General features: G+C 39.8%; 1 protein-coding gene across 5 annotated transcripts in view; it reads right to left on the bottom strand.

Annotated features, from left to right (window-relative positions):
- LOC122549753 (protein PALS2-like) overlaps window positions 1-27,743 on the bottom strand; it is a 157,667-nt gene that overhangs the window by 28,633 nt on the left and 101,291 nt on the right. For 3 of the 5 annotated variants that reach the window (XM_043689709.1, XM_043689706.1, XM_043689707.1), the window contains 4 exons: window positions 27,031-27,152; window positions 19,609-19,761; window positions 8,101-8,253; window positions 5,519-5,746 (listed from right to left, as the gene is read on the bottom strand). In XM_043689709.1, coding sequence (XP_043545644.1) covers window positions 5,519-5,746; window positions 8,101-8,253; window positions 19,609-19,761; window positions 27,031-27,147 — 651 coding nt within the window. In that variant the 5' untranslated portion in view covers window positions 27,148-27,152. The remainder of the gene's footprint in view (window positions 1-5,518; window positions 5,747-8,100; window positions 8,254-19,608; window positions 19,762-27,030; window positions 27,153-27,743) is intronic. The other 2 variants (XM_043689710.1, XM_043689708.1) reach the window with 1 other exon arrangement.

Below are 27,743 nucleotides of genomic sequence, written 5' to 3' on the forward strand. Positions count from 1 at the left end.
AGACTTGTAAGGCAAGACCTACACCTCAAATCCGTGCTGGCTGTCCCTAATCAAGCAGTGTCTTTCCAGATACTCATAAATCCTATCCCTCAGTACCCTTTCCATTACTTTGCCTACCACTGAAGTAAGACTAACTGGCCTGTAATTCCCATGGTTATCCCTATTCCCTTTTTTGAACAGGGGCACAACATTTGCCACTCTCCAAGTCCCCTGGTACCACCCCCGTTGACAGTGAAGACGAAAAGATCATTGCCAATGGCTCTGCAATTTCCTCTCTTGCTTCCCACGTAATCCTAGGATATATCCTGTCAGTCCCGGGGGACTTGTCTATCCTCAAGTTTTTCAAAATGTCCAACACATCTTCCTTCCTAACAAGTCTCTCCTCTAGCTTACTAGTCCGTTTCATACTCTCCTCTTCAACAATACGGTCCCGCTCATTTGTAAATACTGAAGAAAAGTACTCATTCAAGACCTCTCCTATCTCTTCCGACTCAATACACAGTCTCCCACTACTGTCCTTGATCGGACCTACCCTCGTTCTCGTCATTCTAAATTGCTTCTGTAGTTCAATGTCTGGTCCATATGTATTGTTTGCCTGTAGACGCTGGTTTGAAGTTCCCCATTGGCTGGTCGCTCTGTGACATCTAGGAATGGCAGTTTGTTGTTTTCCTCCTCTTTAGTGAATTTTATGCCAGAAAGGGTACTATTGATGGTCTTGAACGTTTCCTCTAATTTGTTTTGTTTAGTGATGACAAAGGTGTCATCCACGTAGCGGACCCAAAGTTTGGGTTGAATGATTGGCAGAGCTGGTTGTTCGAGTCTCTGCATTACTGTCGATATCAGGGTGACGAAACGTCTGGAAAGGAACCTTCCGGCTCAGTTCTGGATGTAGGTTTGCTCGCTATGAACAAATGAGCTGGAGCATGAGGAGCATAAATCCTGGATGAGCAGAGGCCTATGATCCAATGTGTGAAGAACTTCTGCCATGCACCCTCTTGTACAAAGTTAATTTCAAAATACAACAGCAAAAAAGAATTTACTTTAACAATGATTTCACTTACCAAACGTAGGATTTAAGCCATTTAAAGTACACTATGCCTACACTCTGTCAGTTGAAATAAAATGCTTTAAGTTTTTCTCCAAGGAAAGCCCTACTTCACCGATGAGAATCACTGCTTCATTTAAGTTGGTTTTAATTAAGTACAACTTGCAGTGAGGACATTTTATACGGTCAAGGTACATTCTCACATTGGGGAAAGATTGTGCAAATGGAACTCAGTGCTGGTGGAATAACCAGACCGAGATATAACAGAGGGTGTTTACAATAGAGGTCAGCAGATAATACAAATGATAGCCAGGCTGATTATAGAAAGTCCAAAGTCGCAAAGAAAATGGAAATGAGAGGGCAATATTAAAAGACACTAGCAAACAATATCAAAAGGAATCTAGAAATATTCTATAGGCATCTGTATAGTAAAGCAATGGTAAAATGGTATGGAGTCAAATAGGGACCAAAACAGCATATTTACACAGGGGCATAGAGGGCAGTCCCAGGTATTAAATGAGCATTCAAATCCAATTTTACAAAAGATCATGCAGCCACAGTCATAGTGAAAGTGGAAACATTCAATATACTGGATAGATAAAAGGAATTTTTAAAGGCTGACTGCATTTAAAGTTAATAAGTCACTAGGACTGATTAAGAATTCCTTTATTCATTCATGGGATATGGATGTTGCTGGCACATTCAGTATTTATTGCCCATCCCTAACTGTACTTGGACTGAGTGCCTTACTGGGACCATTTCAGAGGTCTGTTAATAATTACTACATTGCTGCAAGTCTGGAGATATATGTAGGCCAGACCAGATAAGTATGACAGATTTCATTCCCTGAAAGACATTAGTGAATTGGATGGCTTTTTGTTCCAATCAATGCTAAGTATATGGTTACCATTAGGTTAGGTTTTTTTTTTTAATTTAATATTATTACTGAATTAAAATTTCATCGTGGGCCACTGTGGGATTCAAGCCCATGTCACCTGAACAATAGCCTTATATATATCCAGGATATGGAGAGATGAGAAAGGAACAAAACTGCAGAGGCACTGCCCACAATACTCCAATCCATTCTATGTACAGGGATGGTATCAGAGAACTGGTGACACCCTTGTTCAACAAAGATTATAAAGATAACCCTAACATCTACAAGCCGACAGTTTAACTTCAGTGGTGGGCGAGGATTTACCAATAATAATCGGGGACAAAGTGAACAGTAACTTAAACAAAAGTGGATTAATTACGGATAGGCAGTTTTGATTTGTTAAAGGCAAATCATATTTAACTAAATTGAGTTTTATAGCAAGCTCAGTGAGGATTTATGAGAATAATAGTCAATGTGGTGTACATGGATTTTCAAAGGCATTCCGTAAGGTACCATTTGGCGGATTCGACTATTATGACAAATCGATCAAATAAAAAAGGGTCAGTAGCAGCATGAATGTAAAGATGACTGAACAGTTCTTTCCTGCACCCATAGGAAGGTACAGAGCATGGCACTTCAGAGGTCAGTACTGAGACCCATGCTTTTCCTAATTTGTATCAATAATGTAGAGTTGGTGAGCAGGACAATTTCATAACTTATAGATGGTACAAAATTTGAAAGTATTGTGAACTGATGTGGATAATGGTAAACTTGATGGAATGGATAGACAGATGGCAGGTTAAATTTTTTTTAAAGAGATTCATAAAATGACACACTTGTGTCGGTAGAATGAGGCAAGACCTTCTGGAATTAAAAGTGTGGATCCAAAGTGGGTGCAGCAAAATGAAAAGGCACCTGAGGATAGATCTACGCAAATCCCAAAGTAGCAAGGCAGGTCGAGGATGTGGCTAAGGCAGCACTCAGGATCCTAGACTTTATAAATAAAGACACAGAATACAAAAATTATGTTGAACTGTTAAACACTTATTCAGTCTCACTGGCAGTGTGTACAATCTTGCATCCCACAATTCATGAAGAATGGAAAAGCCTTAGGGAGGATGGAAGAAAGATTCTCTGTGAACAACTGCAAGGAAGAGAGAGTTCAGTTCTCTAGTAGATTGGAGAAATTGCTGTTTTATTCTCCTTACAAAAAATGATGTCAACAGGAGATTTGATATCAAAGTGTTCAGATATTAAGAGGTTAAATGGAATAATCAGAGAGAAACGGTTCCCATTGCCAAAGGATCAAGAACCAGAGGATATCAATATAAAGGTGAATGGCAAAAAAGACTAACAACGACATGACAAGAAACCTCTTCTAAGCAGTTAGTTGCTAGGATATGGAACACACTGCCTGACAGTAAAGGTAAAGCCACTATAGTCTGAGCTGATTGGATGAACAACTTCAGAGAGGAAAGTACAGGGTAAAGGCAGGTCAGTAGGACCAGCTGAGTTGCTCTCAGAACTAAACACAGAACACTGGAGAAACTCAGCTGTGTCATACTAAACAAAAAGTTCACTTTTTCTTTTCCTTTCTCCACAGATCCTGCTAGACCTAGTGAGTTTTTCCAGCATTATCTGTGTTTATTCCAGATTTCCAGGATCTGCAATATTTTGCCTTCATTGCTCTTGAAGAGGCATGAGCATGTCCTTCTAAACATTTTATGATCCTACTCTAGCTAGGTTAGAGCATTTTCCAAATTAACCACGACCTCTGAATTTCATATCATATATCAATCTAATCAGTGGCTGTGATTCAGCGAACATTGCAGAAACACAATTAAGTAATTTGATCAGTGCCACAATGATACATTGAAGTGAGAAATGTGAAGCACAGGTTTAATTGACAATCACATTTGAAATTTTGATTTAAAAAGTTATTTCAATACGCAGAATCACATCACGTGCTGCTGATGGGTACCATCTGATTCCACAAAGTACATTCTGAAAAGATTAAAATGAAGAGAAAAATATACATTCATACTGACAGAGAATGTTGAAAAAAAATTAAGAGGTGAGCATTGCAACAAAATAACTCGTGCTGATTCATTTAAATTACAGCACACTAATGGAAAGTGTGTCAATTTATAATCTAAACCAAGTATGCCTCATCTTGTGGAACAGAGAGCTGGATTCATGTCACACCAGTAAGTGAACAGCATTTGATTAAATTACTGAGTCAGGCAAGTTATGACTAAACACTACACCCAATTCTCAATCCACTTTGTTTTTCATGGACTACAGCTTCTCCTTCTCTCTTCCCACAATAATATGTCGCCCTCTCCACAAATTCCCATCCAACACCACGCAAGTAATTTCCGGGCTCTCTTTTTTTCTGTTTCTACTCATTCCACCTACTTACTTCAGTTACTGGGGGAGATAGCTTCAAAGGCTAGATGGTCAGGCTAGAAATAATTGTAGGTGTAGTTCTACGGCTTAGTGGCTATTCTGTTTAATCATACCACATATGAAGTAAGCCCAAGTATACAGAGAATGTTGGCAGAGGCTCTCAGGTGTGGGGACAATATAACAATCCAAGCAAAAATGGCCAGACAACCTTCTCACGTAGTTGTTTCTCGACCAGCATTGCAAATAAAGATTGGACTCATTTTTATTTTGTTAGGTTTAACAGTCTAAAGTCAAGTCCAACTATTAAAACTAATGGAGACTATCCTGTTCAGGACTAATCCAGATCAGTGGCTGCAAATCTAACTTCCCCCATCTATTAAGTACATATAGTACATTAGCTTTCACATTTTAGAATTATAGGAACAGCTCTTAAAAGGCACCGTATTCTTGTTTGTAACATGAGGTCTTATCCCTATACTATTTTGGTAGTCCTGGTTTAAATGTTCTATAAAAAATTTTTAATGCAGCACCAACTAACAGAACATCCTCACTGAAATCTGTAGACCAAATGACAAGATAAATCCTAATAGCACCATCCCATGAACATGGTGTATGCATCTGGTGGCATTACCTGCCTTGGCACCAGTAAGCAAAGCAAGGATCTCCCAAGGTGGGAAATGTTCCTTTGCTCGAGAGTCAGTTTGGGCTTGCATACTAAAGTTTAGAATCACATTAAAATTGCTTCAACTTCAAAACTACCCAAACCCAAGTCAGTCAGTGCACCAACTATTCCACGTGTATAAACTTGCCGTCCAAAAAAGCCAACACCTTCCAATTCATTTCCTGACTGGATTAAAGTAATTTCATCTCTTCAGTTAAGTAATCCATCAGATAATTTAAACATTCACTTTAGTGGTGGCCGATTATTTAATGAATTTCAGTATAATGGAACATTTTTACATAGCTGTTCAAATAGTGAACACTCAATAGCAATAGGATACCCAAAATGCAACAGATTCTAGAATCAAATAAATGCTCAACAGGAAAATACTTTTTATTTCCAAAGATGTATATTTTCAATGGTTTAATTTATTAAACAGCAATTATACAAGTTTGTTTGCATCACTAGAATTTAGATTCAATTGTGTTAAATCTTTCCTAATCAGCACCTTTGCATTCTCTCTTACCTGGAGAGGCATAGGAGTTTCTTTGTAGCTGGGCAAGATCTTGAATGTGATGCCACCGCTGCAGTCCTTCAATACATCCTGCAGTGCTTTTGGATCAGACCCAACTTCTCTGCCATTTACTTCTTTAATGATGTCACCTACATGGAGAAGACCTTGCCGGTCAATCATACCACCGTGGAGAATCCTTGCAATTACCAATTCATTGTTCTCTACCCTAAAGGTAAGACCCTACAGAGAGAGAGAAAAAAAAAGATATTTGATGTTTATTGCAAGGTTTTTGCTTCCCCCAAAGTCAGAAATAATGTAGCTGTTTAAGGAAACAGTAAGCATTTCCAGTTTATCCAAAATGCTGCAAATTCAAGCTGTCAAATGACAGGAATAGCAAAAATGCTTTTGTCCCTCTCTTTTCTCTCTGTACAATTACGAAAGTGATTTCGCAACAAAATACATTCGTAGTACAAGGGAATGGTGGCAGATTGTATATTAAAAGAATTGCCTTCACAAATATAATGTTTGGTCATCAATTAGAACACATCTGAAGGAAAAGCAACTCATTGCACTTTGGAAATTAGAAGGACCTCTAGACATTTAATAACCACCTGAGAAAGACTAAATACCACATTCACTATTCCGCACGGTGAATATCTTAATATTTTTCTTTCATTACATTTGGGATTACAACTTCATGGAATAGCATTGTAGAAAATTTATAGAAAAGGAGCATTTTCAGCTCGTTCTTTCTGTGCTTGCTCTGTGCAAAAGCAATTTAAATGTCCCCACCCTTTCCAGATAGCCCTGCAAATTTCTCTCTTCAAGCAGTTAAACAATTCCCTTAGAAAATCGCAACTGAATCTACTTCAACAAACTCAAAAGACAACTGCATTCCTATCCGAAACACCTAGTGTTTAAAAACTGTTCGTTCACCAATCTCAGGTATGTATGAACATACGAATTTGGAGCCAAAGTAAGTAAAATCTGCCTGAGCCTGCCCTGTCAGTCAATAAAGGCAATGGCTGATCAAATTACTCCACATTCCTGCCTATCCCAGTAAACTTTCAGCCCTCATCAAGGCGTCTACCTCTGCCTTCTCCATCTTCTGTCTATAGAAAACATTTCTCCCTATCCAGCATGACTGCATCCCTCATGATCTAACATTTCTATATCAAATCTCTTCTCCAGCTTCTCTTCTTGAAGGGAAAATGACCCCAGCTTCTCCAATTTACCAATACAACTTAAGTCACTCAGCCCTGAAACCATTTTTACATATCTTTTCTGCAACCTCTCTAATGCTTTTATATCCTTACGTTTAATATACAAAAATAGTTGTAACATTTTTAAACCAGGAGTTTATAAAAGGTTAATCACAATTCCCTTGCTTTTGTCTTCTATGCCTTCTCTGCAATAAATGTAATTTGTCATGCGAACACCCACTCCAATTTCCATCCTCTTGAAGACCACCTTCCTCAGTTCACAAAACTTCAGTAGTTTTGCCATCTACAATTCTGAAAATAAATTCTCTCCCATCAATATTTTAAAAATAATTATGAAACAGCCAGAAAAAAAAGGATTCTTTCCCCCTTCCACAAACAGTTCACAAATAGTCTTAACAACATTATGAAGCCAATATATTAAAAGCAATTCTAGCCTGAAGGCATCACAGTAAGTCCACTTGTAGAAAACAAAATGGAGAGTATATATTGGTCCAAAAGTTTAAAATGGTGGAATACTTTCCTACAAATTTAACACCTCCATTATGCTGATGTATGAAGTAATTATATCAATATCCCCGTGTCTGCATGGGTTTCCTCCGGGTGCTCCGGTTTCCTCCCACAGTCCAAAGAATGGTGGAATACTTTCCTACAAATTTAACACCTCCATTATGCTGATGTATGAAGTAATTATATCAATATTGAGAATCACATGCATAACAGTGATTCCAGGTATGTTTCCGTTTGTCGAGTTAGTTGCTCTCAATTCAAACAAGCAGTCAGGGAACACTACAATTGGCTTATGTATGTGTTAGAGAGAATAAAATCAATTAGCATTCCTGATCATCTAACATGCCTTGATGAAGTACACAGATAACTGGATGATTACCACACACAAGGCCAGACTTGAACAGCTATGTAAGTCTTATAGTTCAGTTCACCCAAAAAAAATGCATATTGACATGAGATACTCAAAATAATTGGCATCTATACAGCTCAAATCCAGCAACCCATCAGGAGGAAGAAATAAAATGTTGTTAGGAAAATGAAAACTAAAAAGAAGAAAACATCTTCACCTTTAAAGGTTTTCCTTCTTTTAAACCAGGAGCTTAAATACCTGCAACATTACAGGATCTCTAGTTCACCTACTCTCTGGTTCAGATTACATCTCAAACCTATTCCCAATGCTGCCCCATTCAGATCCACAAACATGCAGGAACAGGGCACTGCCTAGGCAGCAGTTCTAGGATTGGTGCAATAATGTGACTGAAACTGCAGAAATTTTACAACACCAAAATATTAAAATCCAACTTGGTTATAAGCAAATACCCAAAATTAATCAATGAACTCTCAAAATAAAAGCTAAGTACTTACCAAAGGCTCTGTGGCCTTCTTTTGAATTCCAATCATGCGAACAGCATCTCCTGATGCTGTCTGGTTGCTCACAGTTTCATTCAGCAGACTGGGACTTGAGGGTGGTGTTTCATAACACTTCGATGCAACCAAATCATGGGCTTCCAAAAGTGACTGTAAACATTATGAACAAAGCATTATTTCCTGAACAGTAGTGCAGAATCCAAGATACTCAATAACATCCATACATTTCACCAGAAATGTTTAATGTTAACCACACCATAAATCTCAGTGGATAATCCCACCTTATTAATTAATTCAACATGCTCGTAACATTGACAATTCAAATACTGGATTCATTTCATATCAGCATCTAATCCGCAATATTCTTAGTAGTTCTCTCTCAAACCACACTTATTTTCAACATTATGGCATGTAGCCACACCACAAGCTGTTCCAAGCTAACCTTTATCAACTTATCAAATAGTGTCACTTTGTAAAGCAAAACTGGTTTTCCAGATTTTTCTCCATTTAAGTTGCAATTCCAGTTCATATTCAGTACATTGACATCAGTGACATTAGTTTGATGGTTAAAGATGGTTGTGATTAAGAAAAACTGGGAACAAAAGGTCTAGGAGGAAAGGTGGCAACACAAATGTAACTAGGACATCCTTTTGTTCATCAGCAATCTCCAATTCAATACTGAGCCTATCAAATGCACGATGTCGATTCTGACTTTTGGACATTCAAACAATAGAATAACTGGCCTGTTGGCCACAGCTGCAACAAAGTGATGGCCACAATATTCAGACACAAAAGTCCTAGGATCACAATTTACATAATAAAATAGGCATACTGCCGTAAAGATTGGTCACTATCGCTCCATTAAAGCCTGAAGTAAATCAACTTTCCCGAGCTGATAGATTCCAAGGGCACTCTTTGTGGGATAACAATCTAAATCCTCAGAACACTTGAGTCTCTCTCTGTACCTACCCCTTTTTCCTTCCCACCACCACCCTCCACCTCAGCCTTCATAAAGCTCCACTATGGTACTGTGAATGACTTGCAAAATTGCCATGTTTTTGGTTATACAGTCAACATGGAGCAAACCTATTAAGATTAAAGGTCATGAATGGGAATAGTGGGCGTTAAGGCAATACCTTCCATTAAATAAAGTCTTAAACACCCACAAATACTTTACGGGATAAGCTGTTTGGATTGCCAAATAACATTCAGTAAAGATGCTGGATAGTAGGCTCATGACTCAATCCAGAACGTTTGGAGTCAGGGAACAATCAGCAAAATAAATACCAAAATGGCTAATAAAGATTAGAACAGAACGAAACACAAAACAGAGTGTAAGGGTTAAAAGCAGGAACTCAGGATTAGTAGACTGAAGATCTGTAGAAGCCCTGTTGTGAATATCTATATGGAAATTGACCAGAAAGGTGAAACTTCCAACAGGCAATTACTCTGCTCTCAAGGACCCTGTAGGACAGAGCTGAAGACGATCACAGGATCAGAAACTTGGGATTGATCCATGGTACTTACTCATATCGTTCCAGTGGAAATGTTAGACAAATTATAAAATCTAACACTTGAGTAATTTCACAACTGACCTCTACCACACCCTCGAATCTCCCTCCCTCAGTTACCACGATCCCAACACTCCAGCTTGCCAAAAGTTCTCAACAGCAAATACCCTGACCAAACTGACTAATGCCATAAAAAGGAAGTGCCCCCTGTCATCTCCGGACACTCCTCCACGATGAGGATACTCCCTGAGAGATGCTGCACAGAATATTTGACAGCTGGGATCAGAAGATCCAGGAGAAATGTGGAGTCATATCAGGCTGGGGGAATCTTTCCATGCAGTGGAAACACACCCTATATTGCCACTGAATGGAAGAGTCAGGCCTTAACTTGAACACTTCCAGTGGGTATAGTTAATAATAGAAGGACTGTAACAAAACACAAGAGAACTTAATAATAAGGCATGTAATAGACAAATGAAGTTCAATATGTGAAGTGTGAGGTGAGGTGGCAAACTTTGCTTGGTATATGGGTTCACATATTTCCGGGAAAATAAGGTCCAAATAAAATGGTGGTGAGATCTGGATTATTAAAAGCTGCAACACAGGTTTAATTAAGAAAAGGTATACTATGCACTGCTAGAGGGATAGAAGTGAGAAACAAAGATACCTACTTAACACTGATGAGACCACCCGTAGGAGAAATATGCACAATTCTTGTTTTCATTTTATATAAAGGATTGCTATGAAGGCAGGTTTTTAGGATTGAAGATGATTCGTTTCCATCCGGTTCAACAGCTCGACATACTTTATCTGTCCAAAGTGTGATCTGCAAACTCTACCACGTGGAAAAAGGTAGACGATGCTTGAAGAGTTGAGTAAATGGGTTGTTTGAAGGTTTGTGTTCCCTCCGACAACTTGACCTTGTCTCTGCCCTTTCACAATGAAGTCTCGAGATTGGCACAGGCTCCATTTCAGTTGGTCACGAGCCACAGCCACAAAGTTCTAATTCACTTTGGGAGTCTGGTTTCAGGCTAGAGACATGGACAACTATGGCAGACATGTCAAAGCACTAGAGAAGCACCATGCTTTTAGAAGATCCCCCAAATCAGGTGGCAGGAAAGGCAATTCAATCGTAGCTGGTGAGGGACATGTAGTTTATCATTGTCGAAAGATATGAAACATTCTCCTAAGATTTGGCTGCCCTCAAATCTATTACTATTCTCTACCTACACCACAATGACATGCAAAACAGGATCCTCATTAATGGAACCACCATAGGCTCCGTCTCAGCGAAGACTAGAGGAAAACAAGACTGTGTCACTGCACCAAATCTCTCTTCCATTTTATTTGCTGCAATACATCATCTCCAGCATTCTCCACAGGGATGGAGATCATCTGCGGAACAATTTGAAAAACTGTTCAGCCCTATGTAGCTTTCAAGCCAGAAAAAAAAGGTCCACTCCAATATCAGTCTCAGAGCTTCAGAACACAAATAATTTTTGTAAAGATGGGCATTTCCCACTAAACTATGTTCCTCTTCCAAACAGTTTCCCATCAATTAAGATCAACAGTGGTATCTTGGAAAATTTGGGCCATTTTCCAAATCTTGGAGGAATTATTCTCAACAAAGACAGACATGAATGACAAAATTCATCAACGCCTCTAAATGTGTCAACACAGCCTTTGGCCAACTAAGGAAGAGTTTTGAGGACCAAAATCTCAAACCTGAGGCCAAGATGAAATGCCCTCCAAATCCATGACCACTTCTATCTAGAAAGGTCAAGGACAGCAGATATGGGTACACCAGTACTTTCAAGTTCCCCTCCAAGTCACTCACCATCCTGACTTGAAAATATATCGCTGTTCCTTCGCTGTCACTGATCCTGGAGTTACCTCCCTAAGGGTCCATCCACAGCAAGTGGACTGCAGCAGTTCAAGAATGTAGCTCACTACCTTCTGAAGGGCAAATAGGGATGGGCAATAAAGGCTGGCCAGTCGGTGACACCCACATCCCAAAAATGAAGAAATTAAAATGCTGACTGTGGTCCTACATACTTTGGAGACTTGGACAAGCTATAGAAATACTGCAGACCATACCAAAAATGTTTACTGGCATGATACCAGAGCTAAGAAATTATACACATCAGGAAAAACTGAGCTGACTGCAACCCACTTCCTCGAGAAAAGAGATCAAGTATAATAGAGGTCTTTATTATTATGAAGGTGTAGATGTAGTGAGGATGTTTCCACTTGAGAAAAATCAGAGCTGGGGTTAATGTAAGATTGCTATTAATTAATCCAATAGGGAATTCAAGATAAACTTTCCTACTTGGACAGTGTAGAGATGCAGCATAGTCAAATCCAATTGGCCAAGGTATGGGTGTGCTACTTGACTAAAGGGATCCAGCAGACCTTGAGAAGAGACCTGACAACAGACGTGACAGCAATCTATGATCAGCACAGTTTATGTATTTTGTGGGGACAGGAAGCCAACCAACCTGGCGATCAGCACGATCTGTTTATCGGAGGATGAAACGTCTGATAAGCAAATTCCTGAAGTCTGTCTTACAATTATAGGGTTAAGACATGCAGGCACCTATTCTGGCAAGACACCAAAAAGGATTCCAAATGTTGCGGGGAGGAGAGCACAAAGACTACCACAAGAGGAAAAAGTGAGCAGTGTTTCAAAGCAGATGGACGTTGTGCTCTCATAGATGATGAGCATGACATCCATTTCAAAGCAAAATTCGAGTATATTTCACTGAAGGTACAAAACCTGTAACACAAAAATGAACAGTGCCAACCCTTATAGATAAAAGGAACAAAGTGACAAAAGCAACAATTTGATCAACTGAATGACTGCAAATTGATCACGTGATTTTACTGTAAGTAAGGGGAATGTTTAGCTACAAAATTGTCTTGACCAGTAAAGAAATAAATTTAACTTCTAAAATATCTAATTAGATTCAGAGTCATTTTGGTAACCTAAAATAGTTCAATTTACATTTGCCTTAGTTAGTAGCAAGAATGTGGTACCTGCCACCATAAGGGGAAGTTAAGGCAATTATCCTTGCAGCAAAAACCATGATTTGGAGGTGCCAGCATTTGGGTTGGAAGGAACAAAGTAAAATATCCAACAGCAGGTTACAGTCCAATAGGTTTATCTGGAAGCACTAGCTTTCAGAGCGCCTCTCCTTCATCAGGTGGTTGTGGAGTATAAGATCTTAAGGCACAGAATTTAGAGCAAACGTTTACAGTGTGATGCAACTGAAATTATATATTGAAAATGACCTGGATTGTTTGTTAAATGTCTAGAGGGAAATCAGGAGGGCAAAAAGGAGACATGAGATAACTTTGGGAAATGGAATTAAGAGTTTTTACAAATACATTAAGGACAGAACGGTAACTAGGGAGAGAATAGGGCCCCTCAAAGATCAGCAAGGCAGCCTTTGTGTGGAGCCACAGAAAATGGGGGAGATACTAAATGAGTATTTTGCATCAGTATTTACTGTGGAAAAGGAAATGGAAGATATAGACTGTAGGGAAATAGATGGTGACATTTTGCAAAATGTCCAAATTACAGAGGAGGAAGTGCTGAATGTTTTGAAACGGGAAAAGGTGGATAAATCCCCAGGACTTGATCAGGTGTACCCGAGAACTCTGTGGGAAGCTAGGCAAGTGATTACTGGGCCTCTTGCTGAGATATTTGTATCACCAATAGTCACAGGTGAGGTGCCGGAAGACTGGAGGTTGGCAAATGTGGTGCCACTGTTTAAGAAAGGTCGTAAGGACAAGCCAGGGAACTATAGACCAGTGAGCCGGATGTCGGTGGTGGGCAAGCTGTTGGAGGGAAACCTGAGGGACAAGATATACATGTATTTGGAAAACAAGGACTTATTTGGCATAATCAACATGGCTTTGTGCGTGGGAAATCATGTCTCACAAACTTGATTGAGTATTTTGAGGAAGTAACAAAGAGGATTGATGAGGGCAGAGCGGAAGATGTGATCCATATGGACTTCAGTAAGGCTTTCGACAAGGTTCCCCATTGGAGACTGATTAGCAAGGTTAGATCTTATGGAATACAGGGAGAACTAGCCATTTGGATACAGAACTGGCTCAAAGGTAGAAGACAGAAGGTGGTGGTGGAGGGTTGTTTTTCAGACTGGAGGCCTGTGACCAGTGGAGTGCCACAACGATCGGTGCTGGGTCCACTACTTTTTGTCATTTACATAAATGATTTGGATGGGAGCATAAGAGGTACAGTTAGTAAGTTTGCAGATGACACCAAAATTGGAGGTGTAGTGGACAACGAAGAGGGTTACCTCATATTACAACAGGATCTTGACCAGATGGGCCAATGGGCTGAGAAGAAGTGGCAGATGGAGTTTAATTCAGATAAATACGAGGTGCTGCATTTTGGAAAATCAAATCTTAGCAGGACTTATACACTTAATGGTAAGGTCCTAGGGAGGTTGCTAAACAAAGAGACCTTGGAGTGCAGGTTCATAGCTCCTTGAAATTGGAGCCGCAGGTAGATAGGATAGTGAAGGCGGCATTTGGTATGCTTTCCTTTATTGGTCACACTATTAAGTACAGGAGTTGGGAGGTAATGTTGCAGCTCTACAGGACATTGGTTAGGCCACTGTTGGAATATTGTGTGCAATTCTGGTCTCCTTCCTATCAGAAAGATGTTGCGAAACTTGGAAGGGTTCAGAAAAGATTTACAAGGATGTTGCCAGGATAGGAGGATTTGAGCTACAGAGAGAGGCTGAACAGGCTGGGGCTGTTTTCCCTGGAGCGTCGGAGGCTGAGGGGTGACCTTATAGAGGTTTACAAAATTATGAGGGGCATGGATAGGATAAATCGACAATGTCTTTTCCCTGGGGTGGGGGGAGTCCAGAACTAGAGAACATAGATTTAGGCAGGGAGGGGAAAGATATATAAGAAGCCTATGGGGCAATGTTTTCACACAGAGGGTGGTACATGTATGGAATGAGTTGCCAGAGGAAGTGATGGAGGCTGGTACAATTGCAACATTTAACAAGCATTTGGATAAGTATATGAATAGGAAGGGTTTGGAGGGATATGGGCCGGGTGCTGACAGGTGGGACTAGATCGGGTTGGGATATCTGGTCGGCATGGACGGGATGGACTGAAAGGTCTGTTTCCATGCTGTACATCTCTATGACTCTAATCTTTTAGAATGACGATGTTGGTTTCAGTTCTTTCATATGAAAATTGCAGAACTTTTTGAAAAAAAGTTACATTCTCAAGTGAACTTTAACAATCTGTGTTATGTCAGCCCGGATAATGCATTTAAAATGTGTGAGCTGCCCTGTGTGAGACTTTCTGTGCCACAATGGTCAGACTGATTCTAATCTTTAAAAAAACAAATTTACAGAATCTTATGTGGATTCATGCAGTTTTTGAGCAAAATAAAAAGTAATTCTGCAAGTACAATTTCATCCCAAAACTTGTATGTGTATGTATTGGGTGGGGGGAGGAGTTATGAGTGTCTGTGAGTGAGAGAGTGTGTGTGTGTGTGTGAGTGAGACAGAGAGCAGACGAGTGTGTGTGTGTGTGTAGGAGAGAGTGTATGTGTGCGTGCATGCATGTGCAAGAAAGAGTGCGTGCATGTGTGTAGGAGAGAATGTGTCTGTCTGTGCATATAGTGCAAAATGGTCATCTGTAGTTTGACATGAACCCAAGGTCCCAGTTGAAGCTATCAGCCTCTGCTCGGCCACTTTGCACTGTTGCCTGTCCCAAGTCTGCCTTGGAGGACGGTCACCTGAAGGTCAGAGGTCAAATGTCCCAGACCACTGAAGTGTTCTCTGACTGAGAGGGAACACTCCTGTCTGTCGATTGTTGTGCGGTGCCCATTCATCCGTTGCTGTAGCCTCTGTTTGGTCTCGCCAATGTACCATGCCTCAGGGTATCCTTGCCTGCAGCATATGATTGCCTTGCCTCCAACAATTGACGAAGTTGGCTGAGTTGCATGAGCACCTGCCATGTATATGGTGGGAGGTGTCCCCACCTGTAATGTTGCTATCTGTATTGACACTCTGACACGTCTTGCAGCATCTACCATAACAAGGTTGTATGGTGTTGCCCTGAGAGCTGGGCAGTTTGCTGCGAACAATGATCTGTTTGAGGTTTGATGGTTGTTTAAAGGCAAGATGTGGAGGTGTGGGGAAGGACTTGGCGAGGTGCTTATCCTCGTTGATAATGTGTTGCAGGCTACGAAGAACATGGCATAATTTTCACCTCCTGGGAAGTACTGGACAATAAAGGGCATCCTGTCGATAGCAGCTCGTGTCTGTCTCCTGAGGAGGTCATAATGGTTTCTCACTGTGGGAGGTTGGAACCGGTGGTCAATGAGTTGAGCATCATACCCTGTTCTTATGAAGGCATCCTTAGTACTGCCAGTCACATTCCTCCTCATCTGAATAGATCCTATGCATGCATAGGGCTTGTCCGTAGGGGATGGCTGTCTTAATATGTTTCGGCTGGAAGCTGGAGAAGTGTAGCATCGTGAGGTTATCCGTGGGTTTGTGGTAGAGTGAGGTGCTGAGGTGCCCATCCTTGGAGATTCATGTGTCCAAGAATGAGACAGATTGAAGAGAGTAGTCCATGGTGAGTTTGATATCACTGTATAGTTGTTTCAGTGACTCCTCGCCATGGGTCCAGAGAAAGAAAACGGTGTCAATATACCTGGTGTATACTGGTTGGAGGTCCTGCGTAGAGAAAACGTCTAGATCAAACCTGTGCATGAAAATGTTGGCATATTGGGGTGCAAATTTGGTCCCCATGGCTGTTCCGTGTGTCTGGATGAAGAAATGGTTGTCAGAGCTGAAACTGTTGTGGTTGAGGATAAAGTGGATGAGTTGTAGGACAGTGCTCAGAGATTGGCAGTTGTTGGTACTGAGTACAGTCAAACCAAGAACATTCCTCGTCACAATGGACATTTCAGCACTCTACACCAGTATCCCCCACGATGATGGCATCGCGGCAACAACCTCAGTACTCAACACCAACAACCGCCAACCTCCGAGCACCGTTCTTGAAGAGGTCTTGACTTTTCCATCCAGTAACTTTAATGCTTGCAAAATAAATTGAGCATTTTCCCTCTAATGTTCAAACATGAACCAACGTGGTCTCAGATCATGAGAGAATTTTTAATGGAACAATTTGCTACTTTGTTGCTTGTTCTTGCTTAAAATAATAAAGAAATGCATGAGACAAAAGTTAAAGCATAAAGAAAAGAATATTGACAAACAATTTTGAAGCTTATAATCCACGTCAATTCAAATTTACTTGTTTGGCCAAAATGGCCTGGAGGTGATGCTGTCGGAGCCAGTGAGGAACAAGAAACAGGAAGCCATTTTCTTTGTACTTCACCCACTGGGAATTAAGAGTGAAGTCTTAATTCAAAACAAAAAGCCAACAATCTCAAACTTTCCAATATTTTGTCAAATCTGGATCACATTTGAAATTCTTCATTAGATGACAATTACAGCTCAGTGAGAGACAAAATGCACACAGTTCTTAAATTAATTCTGGTGAAAATTAGAACATAAGGAACTATTTATTTTAAAATAAAAGCTGAAACTCAATCCAGTTTAACATTTCCAACATTGGGGTGTAAAAGATTATCCATACCAGATATAACCATATTTCTAATACCATCCTCTTGTAATCTTTACTGCTAAATGGAAATCAAACAAAGAGCACGACATCCCTCTCCAAATGCAGTCATTAAAAATACAGAGCTCAGATCTGCTCCAGTGAAAATTAAATCATCTCCATTAGCTACTTAATCCAATTTTGATTGGAAAAACCTCAAGGATTATAGCCATTAGAGAATTGTTCAAAACGAACAGTACACACTCAACATTACTGTAATTCACTTCATAGAATTCAAGAAATGCATACCAGACATAACACATCAACAATTCAAATGCAAATTTAAACTCTTATGGCCGTATGTCAAAAACAAGACATTTGACAAAAAGTACAGCAAGAACACCACGATCAGCTCCCACTTTCAAAACAGTTTGAAAGATAATATATACAATCTTAGTCATGGATTCTCTTACAGAAAGTCATTAGCTCTGTTCAGACACTCAAATAGGAAATGTTTGATGAAAATAAAACCTAGTTTACAGCTTCAAATAAAACAGCTTTATGTTTCATGGCACAGTAATGGTGACAAGAGGATTATAAAGATTACTCAGCTAAAATCTTTTAGACAGCTGTCTCATCAATAGAAGCTTTACACTGATAAACAAAACAGTTTTGAGATTTAGAGGGAGCACCTTGTTTATACATCTCAGGTAATAGAAAGTTATAATTTAACCGTAAAACAAATAACTTCTGTGTTTCAAACACTGGTCTCTAAACCCTACAAATGGATTAATCAACATGGAGTTGCTCACTCCTCTGTGGATCAGGAGCACTCAAACTAGATTCATATCATATCTATTTGGAAAATGACAAGTGTGATTATTGAACTCTCAGTAAGGTTGCTGACCAAGTGCATACTTGTGAATGATTTAAAACAAAACTTAAGTGTGACGTTTACTACATTTAAGATGTCATCACAATTTAATATTTCAGATAAAATGTGAAAGAATGGCAGGTGCTGTAAATCAGAAACAAAAACAGAAATAGTTAGAAAAGCTTAGCAGATCTGGCAGTATCTGTGGAGAGAAATCAGATTTTTTTGGGGTCAAGTGATGAAAGGTCACTGAACCCAAAACGTTAACTCTGATCTCTCTCCCCAGATGCTGAGCTTTTCTAGCGATTTCTGTTTTGGTTAAAATTTCAGATATTTTGCAACATTAGTCAAAAATATATACTCTGTAGAAAATAACAATGTTATTTAGAGGGGCATTTTTGGTGAATTCCTGTTTATGTTGTTGCTGTATTACTACTGTTGAAAAAGAGTTAACTCAATTGATTGTTCATAGGAAAGAGTCAAGTCACTTTACGTCACGGGATTAATAATGATAAGCTCAAAATAATTTGCAAAGACTTCAAATTTGTGCAATGTGTTGTAGTAGTAAATTCCTTTTAGATTCATTTTGTGAATGTGGGCAAAGGTTTATATTCACCAAGCCTTGCAGCAGGATGCAAGGTATTACTCTAAAATTATGGCCCTCGGCATCTGAAAAAATGAAGCAAAAAGCAAAGAACTTCTACAGCAATTTAAGAATCCTTCCAGAGACTCAGTTTGAGCTAATCATTAGAAGACTTAGCTACCTTAGACATAGAAAAAAAAAAATTCTCTTCTAGATTTGGGTTGTCCAGATATGTATAAAAATATTTTAGGCTGAAGTATCACAGTTTATGCTTCTCTTTCCCACGTATTCATAGTTAGTGACACCTTATGGGAGATGGGAGGGGAGGGCTAACAATTCAGTAATCCAATGCAGAACCAGCCCTGTGAGTTACTGTCTTCTTTCATTTCAGCTTATTCTACAAGACTTGACTAGTTAGAGCCTAACAAGATGCTATCCACATGACCAAATGTAACAGAGAGGAAAGCCAACAATTTTTAAAATAGATTTTGGCAAAGAAGATATAAATATTGGTTTAAAAAAATCACGTAATATAATCCAAACTGAAGGAATTAAAGGCATAGAAAATAAAAACTAAAATTGGAACATGTCCACAATCTAACAAAAAATAAGCATAATCTTGGCCTAATTTTTATTTAAAGTAATTGAACATTTTAACTAAATACATTTGGACCTTGGAGAATTTTTGTCTAATGTTTTCATTCTATACTTTATGAAAAATTCTACCATCAAAATACATAAATTATGAAACAGAAAGCTCAGAATAGCTAAACTAAATTAAAGGACAAACTGATCTTTCCATGCAACCTTCAGTTTCCAATTAACATTTGTCAATAGAAACTTTGCTATTAGTCCATATTGTTCATATCACAAACTCAAAAGGAAATAAAAACTACGACAGCAGCTTATACCTGAAAGTGTGGCTCCTTCAGGATTTTGGCCAGCTCTGTCGCAGTCTCGTTGTGATTGACTATGCAGCTGATGTCTTCAAGAATTTGCTTCACAAGATCTACATTATTTTCTCTCACAGCTTCCAATTTGGTTTCTTCAAGTCTCTCATGAGCCTGCAACAGACAAACACATTAACACCTATATTTTTTTAACAACATTATATTGTTAAAATATGAGTAACAGAGAACCCTGAAAATACCATTTAAAGAAAATAATATCAATTTATTCCTTAACTTAAAGTGAACATTAAACAACTATTCAAAACTCCAAGACCCCCTTTCTCTTAACTGCTTATTATCTGCCTCCAACTCTATAACAATATACCATTCCAATAAAAAAATATTAAAATTACATCAACTTAATTTCAAAACCATACAGTGGCTGTCATCTCCGGTGTCTGTCTTCTTTCAGCTGAAGATCTTCCTGAGTTGTCGTCTTTCTTTTATTGCGAAGATGTTTCAAATGAGAAAGATACCTTTGATAGAGTGTTTTTGAATGGCAGTCTCTCTCGATGGCAGTTACTCTGTCTGACTTTCAAAATGCCTCTTTTTTTAAACCCCCAACATCAGATTGAATTTATTGGTTCAATGAGACAATGTTGGCAAAAACAAACTCAATTGGATTTTAGTATCCTGGGGACATAATTTAAACTGATTGGCTAAATTTGAATTGTTGTCAAAACAGCAACCAACTCTGGTATCTATTTCACAGCCAAATATTGCATTTTCAGTTTTCCAGTACACCTGGAGACTGCTAGTAGTCACAGGTGCTTGTCAGCTCTCAGTTCAGAACACCATTCACTCTCAAAGGTACAGTACACGCCTTCAACTTCATAACAATATTGTCAACATATCTATACACTGTAGATAATCGCATACACAGTACAGGCAAACAAAAGGACAACGATCATTGCTAACTGTTCTGGAGACATTGGGTTTTGCTGGGTAAAGTCAAACTCCAGTGTTTGTGTTTTTTTTCATATTTTATTGCACAGAATTGAACAGTTTTAGTGACTATGCATTCATTAAAAATTATATTTTACATGAAGTATATTTTTGAGTTTTTAAAAAATTCTTAACAGAGCAGGTGAAACATTTCATAAATATTCTGTCCAGAATGAAACAGCAAATTTGACAATGTTTGATGGAGAATATTTTTCATCTTGGAAACTAATTTAGAGAGGAAAAAAAATCCCTCAGAGCTACTGTGCCCACAATGGATTTTATTGCTGTCCTCTTTTATTAGTAGAATTAGGTGATTTTGACACAATCAGTTCTAAACAAATGAAATTCAAATCATGATGAGATGCGAGCAAAATGTTTTGAATTGAAGTCTTTTTTCCTTCCAAATTCATTCATTTTTGTTATTTTATACCCACAAGCAAAAATATGCATGTGTATCACTTATGGCTTTTTTGATACAATACCAGAACAATAAAATGTCCTATTCAGTCATGCAGTAAAATGTCTGTGTGCACCAGACATTTCCATATAAATAATGCAAGATACCTCTGCAAAAAGTTAATGAATCTATTTAGTGCCAACAATGCCACTCTGGACTAATTATTACTCAAATCTTTCAGTGTTAAGGAACTGTTTAATTAGGCTATGCTTAGCTTACATGTTAAAAGGGAATGACAGAGTAGATAGATTAATTGCTTAACACGAAGTTAAAAATCACAACACCAGCTTATATAGTCCAACAGGTTTATCTGGAAGCACTAGCTTTCGAAGTGCTGCTCCTTCATCAGGTGGTTGTGGAGTTTAAGGCGTAGGACACAGAATTTATATCAAAAGTTTACAGTGCGATATAACTGGAATTATATATTGAAAAAGACCTGAATTGTTTGTTGAGTCTCTCATCTTTTAGAATGAGCATGTTGGTTTCAGTTCTTTCATATGTAAATCCCAGAACTTTCTCAAAGTTACATTCTCAAGTGAACTTTAACAAGAGGTGCCATGTTGGCCCACATTGAAGGTGTGAGGTGCCTTGTGTGAGGCTGTCTGTTCAGATGGATTCTAATCTAAAAAAGGGATTTACAGATTCATGCAGTTTTTGAGCAAAATAAAATGTAATTCTGCAGTACAAATTCACCCCACAAACTTGTGTGCGTGTGCATATAAGTGTGCGCACAAGGGGGTCTGAGTGTCTGTGAAAGTGTGTGTGTATGTGTGTGTGTGAGTGTGTGTGTAAAGAGTGTGAGAGGGTGTGCGTGAATGTGGGAGTGTATGTTTGAGCGGATGAGAGAGAGTGTGTGTGTCTGAGAGGTTGGTGCAATGGGGTCCCCTGTAGTGTGACATGAACCCAAGGTCCCGGTTGAGGCCATTCCCATGGGTACAGAACTTGGCAATCAACCTCTGCTCGGCCACTTTGCATTGTTGCCTGTCCCAAAGTCCGCCTTGGAGGACTGTCATCTGAAGGTCAGCGATCTAACGTCCCAGACCACTGAAGTGTTCTCCGACTGTTGGTTGTTGCCCAGTGTCCATTCATCCATTGCCATAGCTACTGCTCGGTCTCGCCAATATACGCTTCAGGATATCCTTGTCTGCAGCATATGAGATAGACAATGTTGGCCAAGTCGCATGAGTACCTGCCACATATATGGTGGGAGGTGTGCCTATGTGCAATGGTGGTATCAGTGTCAACACTCTGACATGTCTTGCAGCATCTACCATGACAAGGTTGTATGGTGACATCCTGAAAGCTGGGCAGTTTGCTGCGAATAGTGATCTGTTTGAGGTTCGGTGGTTGTTTAAAGGTGAGAGGTGGAGGCGTGGGGAAGATCTTGGCGAGGTGCTTATCCTCATTGATGACGCATTACAAGCAGCGATGAACATGGCGTAGTTTGTCAGTTCCTGGGAAGTATTGGACAATGAAAGGTACTCTGTCAGTCTGTCTCCTGTGGAGGTGCTGAGGACTGGCATCTCCACACCTTTCACTCTACCGCAAACCCACTGATAACCTCACAATGCTACACTTCTCCAGCTTCCACCAGAAACATATTAAAACAGCCAGCCCCTGCAGACAAGCCCCAGACATGCACAGGATCTGTTCAGGAGAAACATGACCGGCACCTGGAAGTACTCAAGGATGCCCTCACAAGAATGGGGTACGATGCTCAACTCATCGACCGTCAGTTCCAACGTGCCACAGCGAGAAACCATGACGACCTCCTTAGGAGACTACATCAGCTGCAACCGACCGGCTACCCTTCATTGTCCAGTACTTCCCAGGAGCTGAAAACTTCACCACGTTCATTGCAGCCTGCAACACATTATCAATGAGGATGAGCACCTCGCCAAAACCTTCCCCACACCTCCAATTTTTGCCTTTAAACAACCACCAAACCTCAAACAGATCATTGTTCGGAGCAAACTGCTCAACTTTCAGGACAACCTTGTTACGGTAGACGCCGCAAGATATGTCAGAGTGTTTACACAGATAGCACCATTTCACATGGAGACACCTCCCACCATGTACGTGGCAGGAACTCATGCAACTCAGCCAATGTTGTCTATCTCATACGCTGCAGGCAAGGATGCCCTGAGGCATGGTACATTGGCGAGACCGAACAGAGGCTACAGCTACGGATGAATGGGCACCGCACAACAAACAGGAGTGTTCCCTCCCAGTCAGAGAACACTTCAGTGGTCCAGGACATTTTACCTCGGACCTTCGGTTGACCGTCCTCCAAGGTGGACTTCAGGACAGGCAACAACCCAAAATGGCCAAGCAGGGGCTGATAGTCAAGTTCGGTACCCATGAGGATGGCCTCAAGTAGGACCTTGGGTTCATGTCACACTACAGGTGACCCCACTGCTTCAGACAGACAGACACAGACACACATACACTCCTACAGACCCATACACTCAGGCAGACGCTCTCTCATGTCAAGCTCTCTCCCATATGCTCACACATATACTCCCACACCCTCAATCACCCTCTCACAGACTTATACCTCTTTACACTCTCAAACACTCAGACTCCCCTGCCACATGCATGCGTGCACACAGACAGGTTTGTGGGATGAACTTGCAGAATTACATTTTATTTTGCTCAAAAACTACATGAATGCACATAAGGCTCTGTAAATCCCTTTTTTAGATTAAAATCAGTCTGAACATCGGGGCACAGACAGCTTCACACCTTCAATGCATTATCTGGGCCAACATGACACCTTTTTTTTAAGTTACATCCTCAAGTGAATTTTAAGTTCTGGGATTTACATAAGAAAGAACTGAAACCACCATGCCTATTCTAAAAGATAACAGATTTAACAAATAATCCAGGTGTTTTTCAATATATAATTTCAGTTACATCGCACTGTAAACTTTTCATATAAGTTCTGTGTCCTACAATCTTATACTCCACAATCACCTCATGAAGGAGCAGCATCCCTTAAGTTAGTGCTTCCAAATAAACCTGTTGGAATAAAACCAGGTGTTGTGTGATTTTTAACTTTGTACACCCCAGTCCAACACCAGCACTTCCAAATCTTGCTTAACACAAGATTCAACAATTTCAGCTTCCTGGACATACTGATACTTCAGAAACATGTCTAAAGAAAACATCTTTGAAAATTGATTGCATTCAGAAAAATTAGTACAATCTAGTGTGCTTTGTTAGTGCTTAGTTTTTCACATAAGACACATTAGATTAGATTACATTAGATTAGATTACAGTGTAGAAACAGGCCCTTCGGCCCAACAAGTCCACACTGACCCGCCGAAGCGAAACCCACCCATACCCCTACATTTACCCCTTACCTAACACTACGGGCAATTTAGCATGGCCAATTCACCTGACCCTGCACATCATTTTGGACTGTGGGAGGAAACCGGAGCACCCGGAGGAAACCCACGCAGACACGGGGAGAACGTGCAAACTCCACACAGTCAGTCGCCTGAGGCGGGAATTGAACCCGGGTCTCAGGCGCTGTGAGGCAGCAGTGCTAACCACTGTGCCACCGTGCCGCCCACATGACTGCATCCATTTTGAATTGTAAAATGACTTGACAAATATCTGCTGGAAAGACTAATTTATTGTTAGATTTTAAATTCAATTTCTATAATCCAGCAAAGAAGTTAAAAAATGAATCCTCCTTAGATCATTACAATACTATATTGAATAATATATTGTTTAATAATAGAATTAAAATGTAATAACATTTTAATTCTAATTAACATTCAAACCATCAGGAGCTGGTGTATGGGAGAAGGATTCACATTTTTGGATCATTGGAATCTCTTGGGGTAGAAGTGACCTGTACAAGAAGGACGGATTGCACCTAAATTGGAAGGGGACTAATATACTGGCAGGGAAATTTGCTAGAACTGCTCGGGTGGATTTAAACTAGTAAGGTGGGGGGGGGGGGCGGAGACCCGGGGAGATAGTGAGGAAAGAGATCAAACTGAGTCTGGTACAGTTGAGAACAGAAGTGAGTCAAACAGTCAGGCCAGGCAGGGACAAAGTCGGACTAATAAATTAAACTGCATTTATTTCAATGCCAGGGGCCTAACACGGAAGGCAGATGAACTCAGGGAATGGTTAGGAACAGGAGACTGGGTTTTATAGCAATTACAGAAACATGGCTCAGGGATGGGCAGGACTGGCAGCTTAATGTTCCAGGATACAAATGCTACAGGAAGGATAGAAAGGGAGGCAAGAGAGGAGGGGTGTGGCATTTTTGATAAGGGATAGCATTACAGCTGTGCTGAGGGAGGATATTTCCAGAAATACATCACAACACCAGGGACCCGGGTTCAATTCCACCCTCGGGTGACTGTCTGCGTGGAGTTTGCACATTCTCAGCGTGTCTGTGTGGGTTTCCTCCCACAGTCCAAAATTGCACAGGTTAGATGGATTAGGCAATGCTAAATTGCCCATTGTGTTGTGGGATGTGTGGATTAGGTGCACTAGTCAGAGGAAATGTAGAGCAATAAGGAAGGGAATGGGTCTGGGTGGGATACTCTTCGGAGGGTCTGTGTGGACTTGTTGGGCCAAGTGACCTATTTCCACACTGTAGGGATTCTGTGATTCTAAAACCAAAGCAATAATGCTGGCTTAACATGAAACTGGTATTATATACAAGAGAGTCATTGTTTCCCAATGTAATCATAAAATACAGGATATAATTGTCATTTTTATGGTAAATTGTTAAAGAATCTATCTATTGCAGGATGCCAGTGAACAATGTACCACACTTTCAGATCCTCAGTATTTCGAAGAAATTGTTTTAATTTTTGTTTTGCAAAACGGAGGAAAGTTTTGCCAATCCTGTGCAAAATTACAAATGCAATTTCCCCACTGATCATGTTTTTACATTAGATTGAAAAATCAAACTCTGACCACCAATGGCTCAAGGCTATACTTCAGATTTCAACCTCTCCATCATAAACACAGTCTAATTTTATCACTGATCATCACCTATGTCAAACCTTAGCACTAAAGGAAGGATTACTCCAGTACAGTCCTTTCCAGTCACCTTCTTTAAATCTAACTTGTCCAAAACTCTGGTCAGTTGCCCAACATCAAGTCCCATTCACGCACCCAGCAACCTGGCTTTGCTGGGCCACATTATTTTCCAACACAGGAATGATAGCCATTGCACTATGTTACAGAATCAGTAATCCAAGAGTTTGGACCAATGCTTTGGAGAAAAAAGTTCAAATGCCACCAATACAACTGGAAATTTAAATTCAATTAATTACTTAAATCTGGAATATCATCAATATTGGTAACTATGGAATTACCAGCTTGTCGTAAAAACCAACTTGATTCACAAATGCCGTTTAGGGGAAGAAGTCTGCTGGCTGGACTGGCCTCTACAAGATTCCAGAACCACAGCAGTGTGACAAATTCTTCACTGACCTCTCGTGTAGACAAGCAAACCACTCAGTCATACTCAAGAAGTGGTCCACAGTTTGAAGGCGAGTAATGATAGGCAATTAATGCAAGCCTCATCAACAACACCCGCTTCCTTAAAATGAATAATGTAAAAAACAAAATTAGTTTCATCCTTAAAGTCATTGATGGTGTTACCCCATGTTCTTTCATTCTCTTTATAATCCCTAAAAATGTTCCATTCATTCACATCAACCACTTACATATTGTCTCCTCATCCACTAGTTGCAGCAAAACCTGTTTCTGTATTTGTCCCCCAAATTCCTTCTTCAAAAAAACAACACATTGAAATAAAACTTCAAGAAAGCCTCACATCGCCTCTACTTTGTCTTCTTGATGAATTTTCCAATACTGTCTATGAAGCACCTTCAAACACATTTTATACCAATAACATGAAATTAATGTCACCATCATGAATGAGTCTTTATGAAATACAGTAATGAAGGATAAAGCAATTCTAAGAATTGCAAGTACAATACCTTGGCAAGAGATCTGACAATAGGACTCTCCATTATTCCTTTAAGAAAGATGAGGTCTATCTCCTTAGCTCCCGTAGAGACCGGCAACTCGTGGAGGTTGTCCAATACTTGCTGCATTGCTGCTAAGATGTGAAAGAAAATGAAATAGTGAAGCTGTTAATCACAACAACAGCTAACAACTTTAAACACTATTTATATTTAGACTATTTTAGCCAGACATCAGGTTTCATTAGTTGTTGGCAGACTACTAAAAAAAATTAAAACGGATTCCAGTTACTCAGGAACATAAGGAGATTCCCAAAACAATTATTTTCTGACAAATTTTGTAATTTCCTTCACAGGTTCAGTACATCATCAATAGCTTCAGACATCATCAATAGCAAATGGAAACATGAGCACCATAAATATCAAGCAACACATAATCAGCATTCTGCATTGGACAGAAAGCCCTAATACAAACCAGGCAGGTCATAAAGGAGAGATGAAAGTGAATATCAAAGCTTTTCATCTTGCACTCAGCAGGACAACACAAGAATGTCAAATTACAAAACATACAAATTTCAATACCTGATAGTACAAACCAAAAAGGGAAGCTGACTGATTGTGGCAGTGCCTTGGTCAAAAAGACATGCAGGCTAAAGTCAACAATTATGACCACAGTAGGATACAGTTGACTTTTCTTAATTAAGTCCGTAAATTTTAACAGAATAATT

This window comes from Chiloscyllium plagiosum, chromosome 5 (genome assembly GCF_004010195.1).
Source record: "Chiloscyllium plagiosum isolate BGI_BamShark_2017 chromosome 5, ASM401019v2, whole genome shotgun sequence".
Lineage (NCBI taxonomy): Eukaryota > Metazoa > Chordata > Chondrichthyes > Orectolobiformes > Hemiscylliidae > Chiloscyllium > Chiloscyllium plagiosum.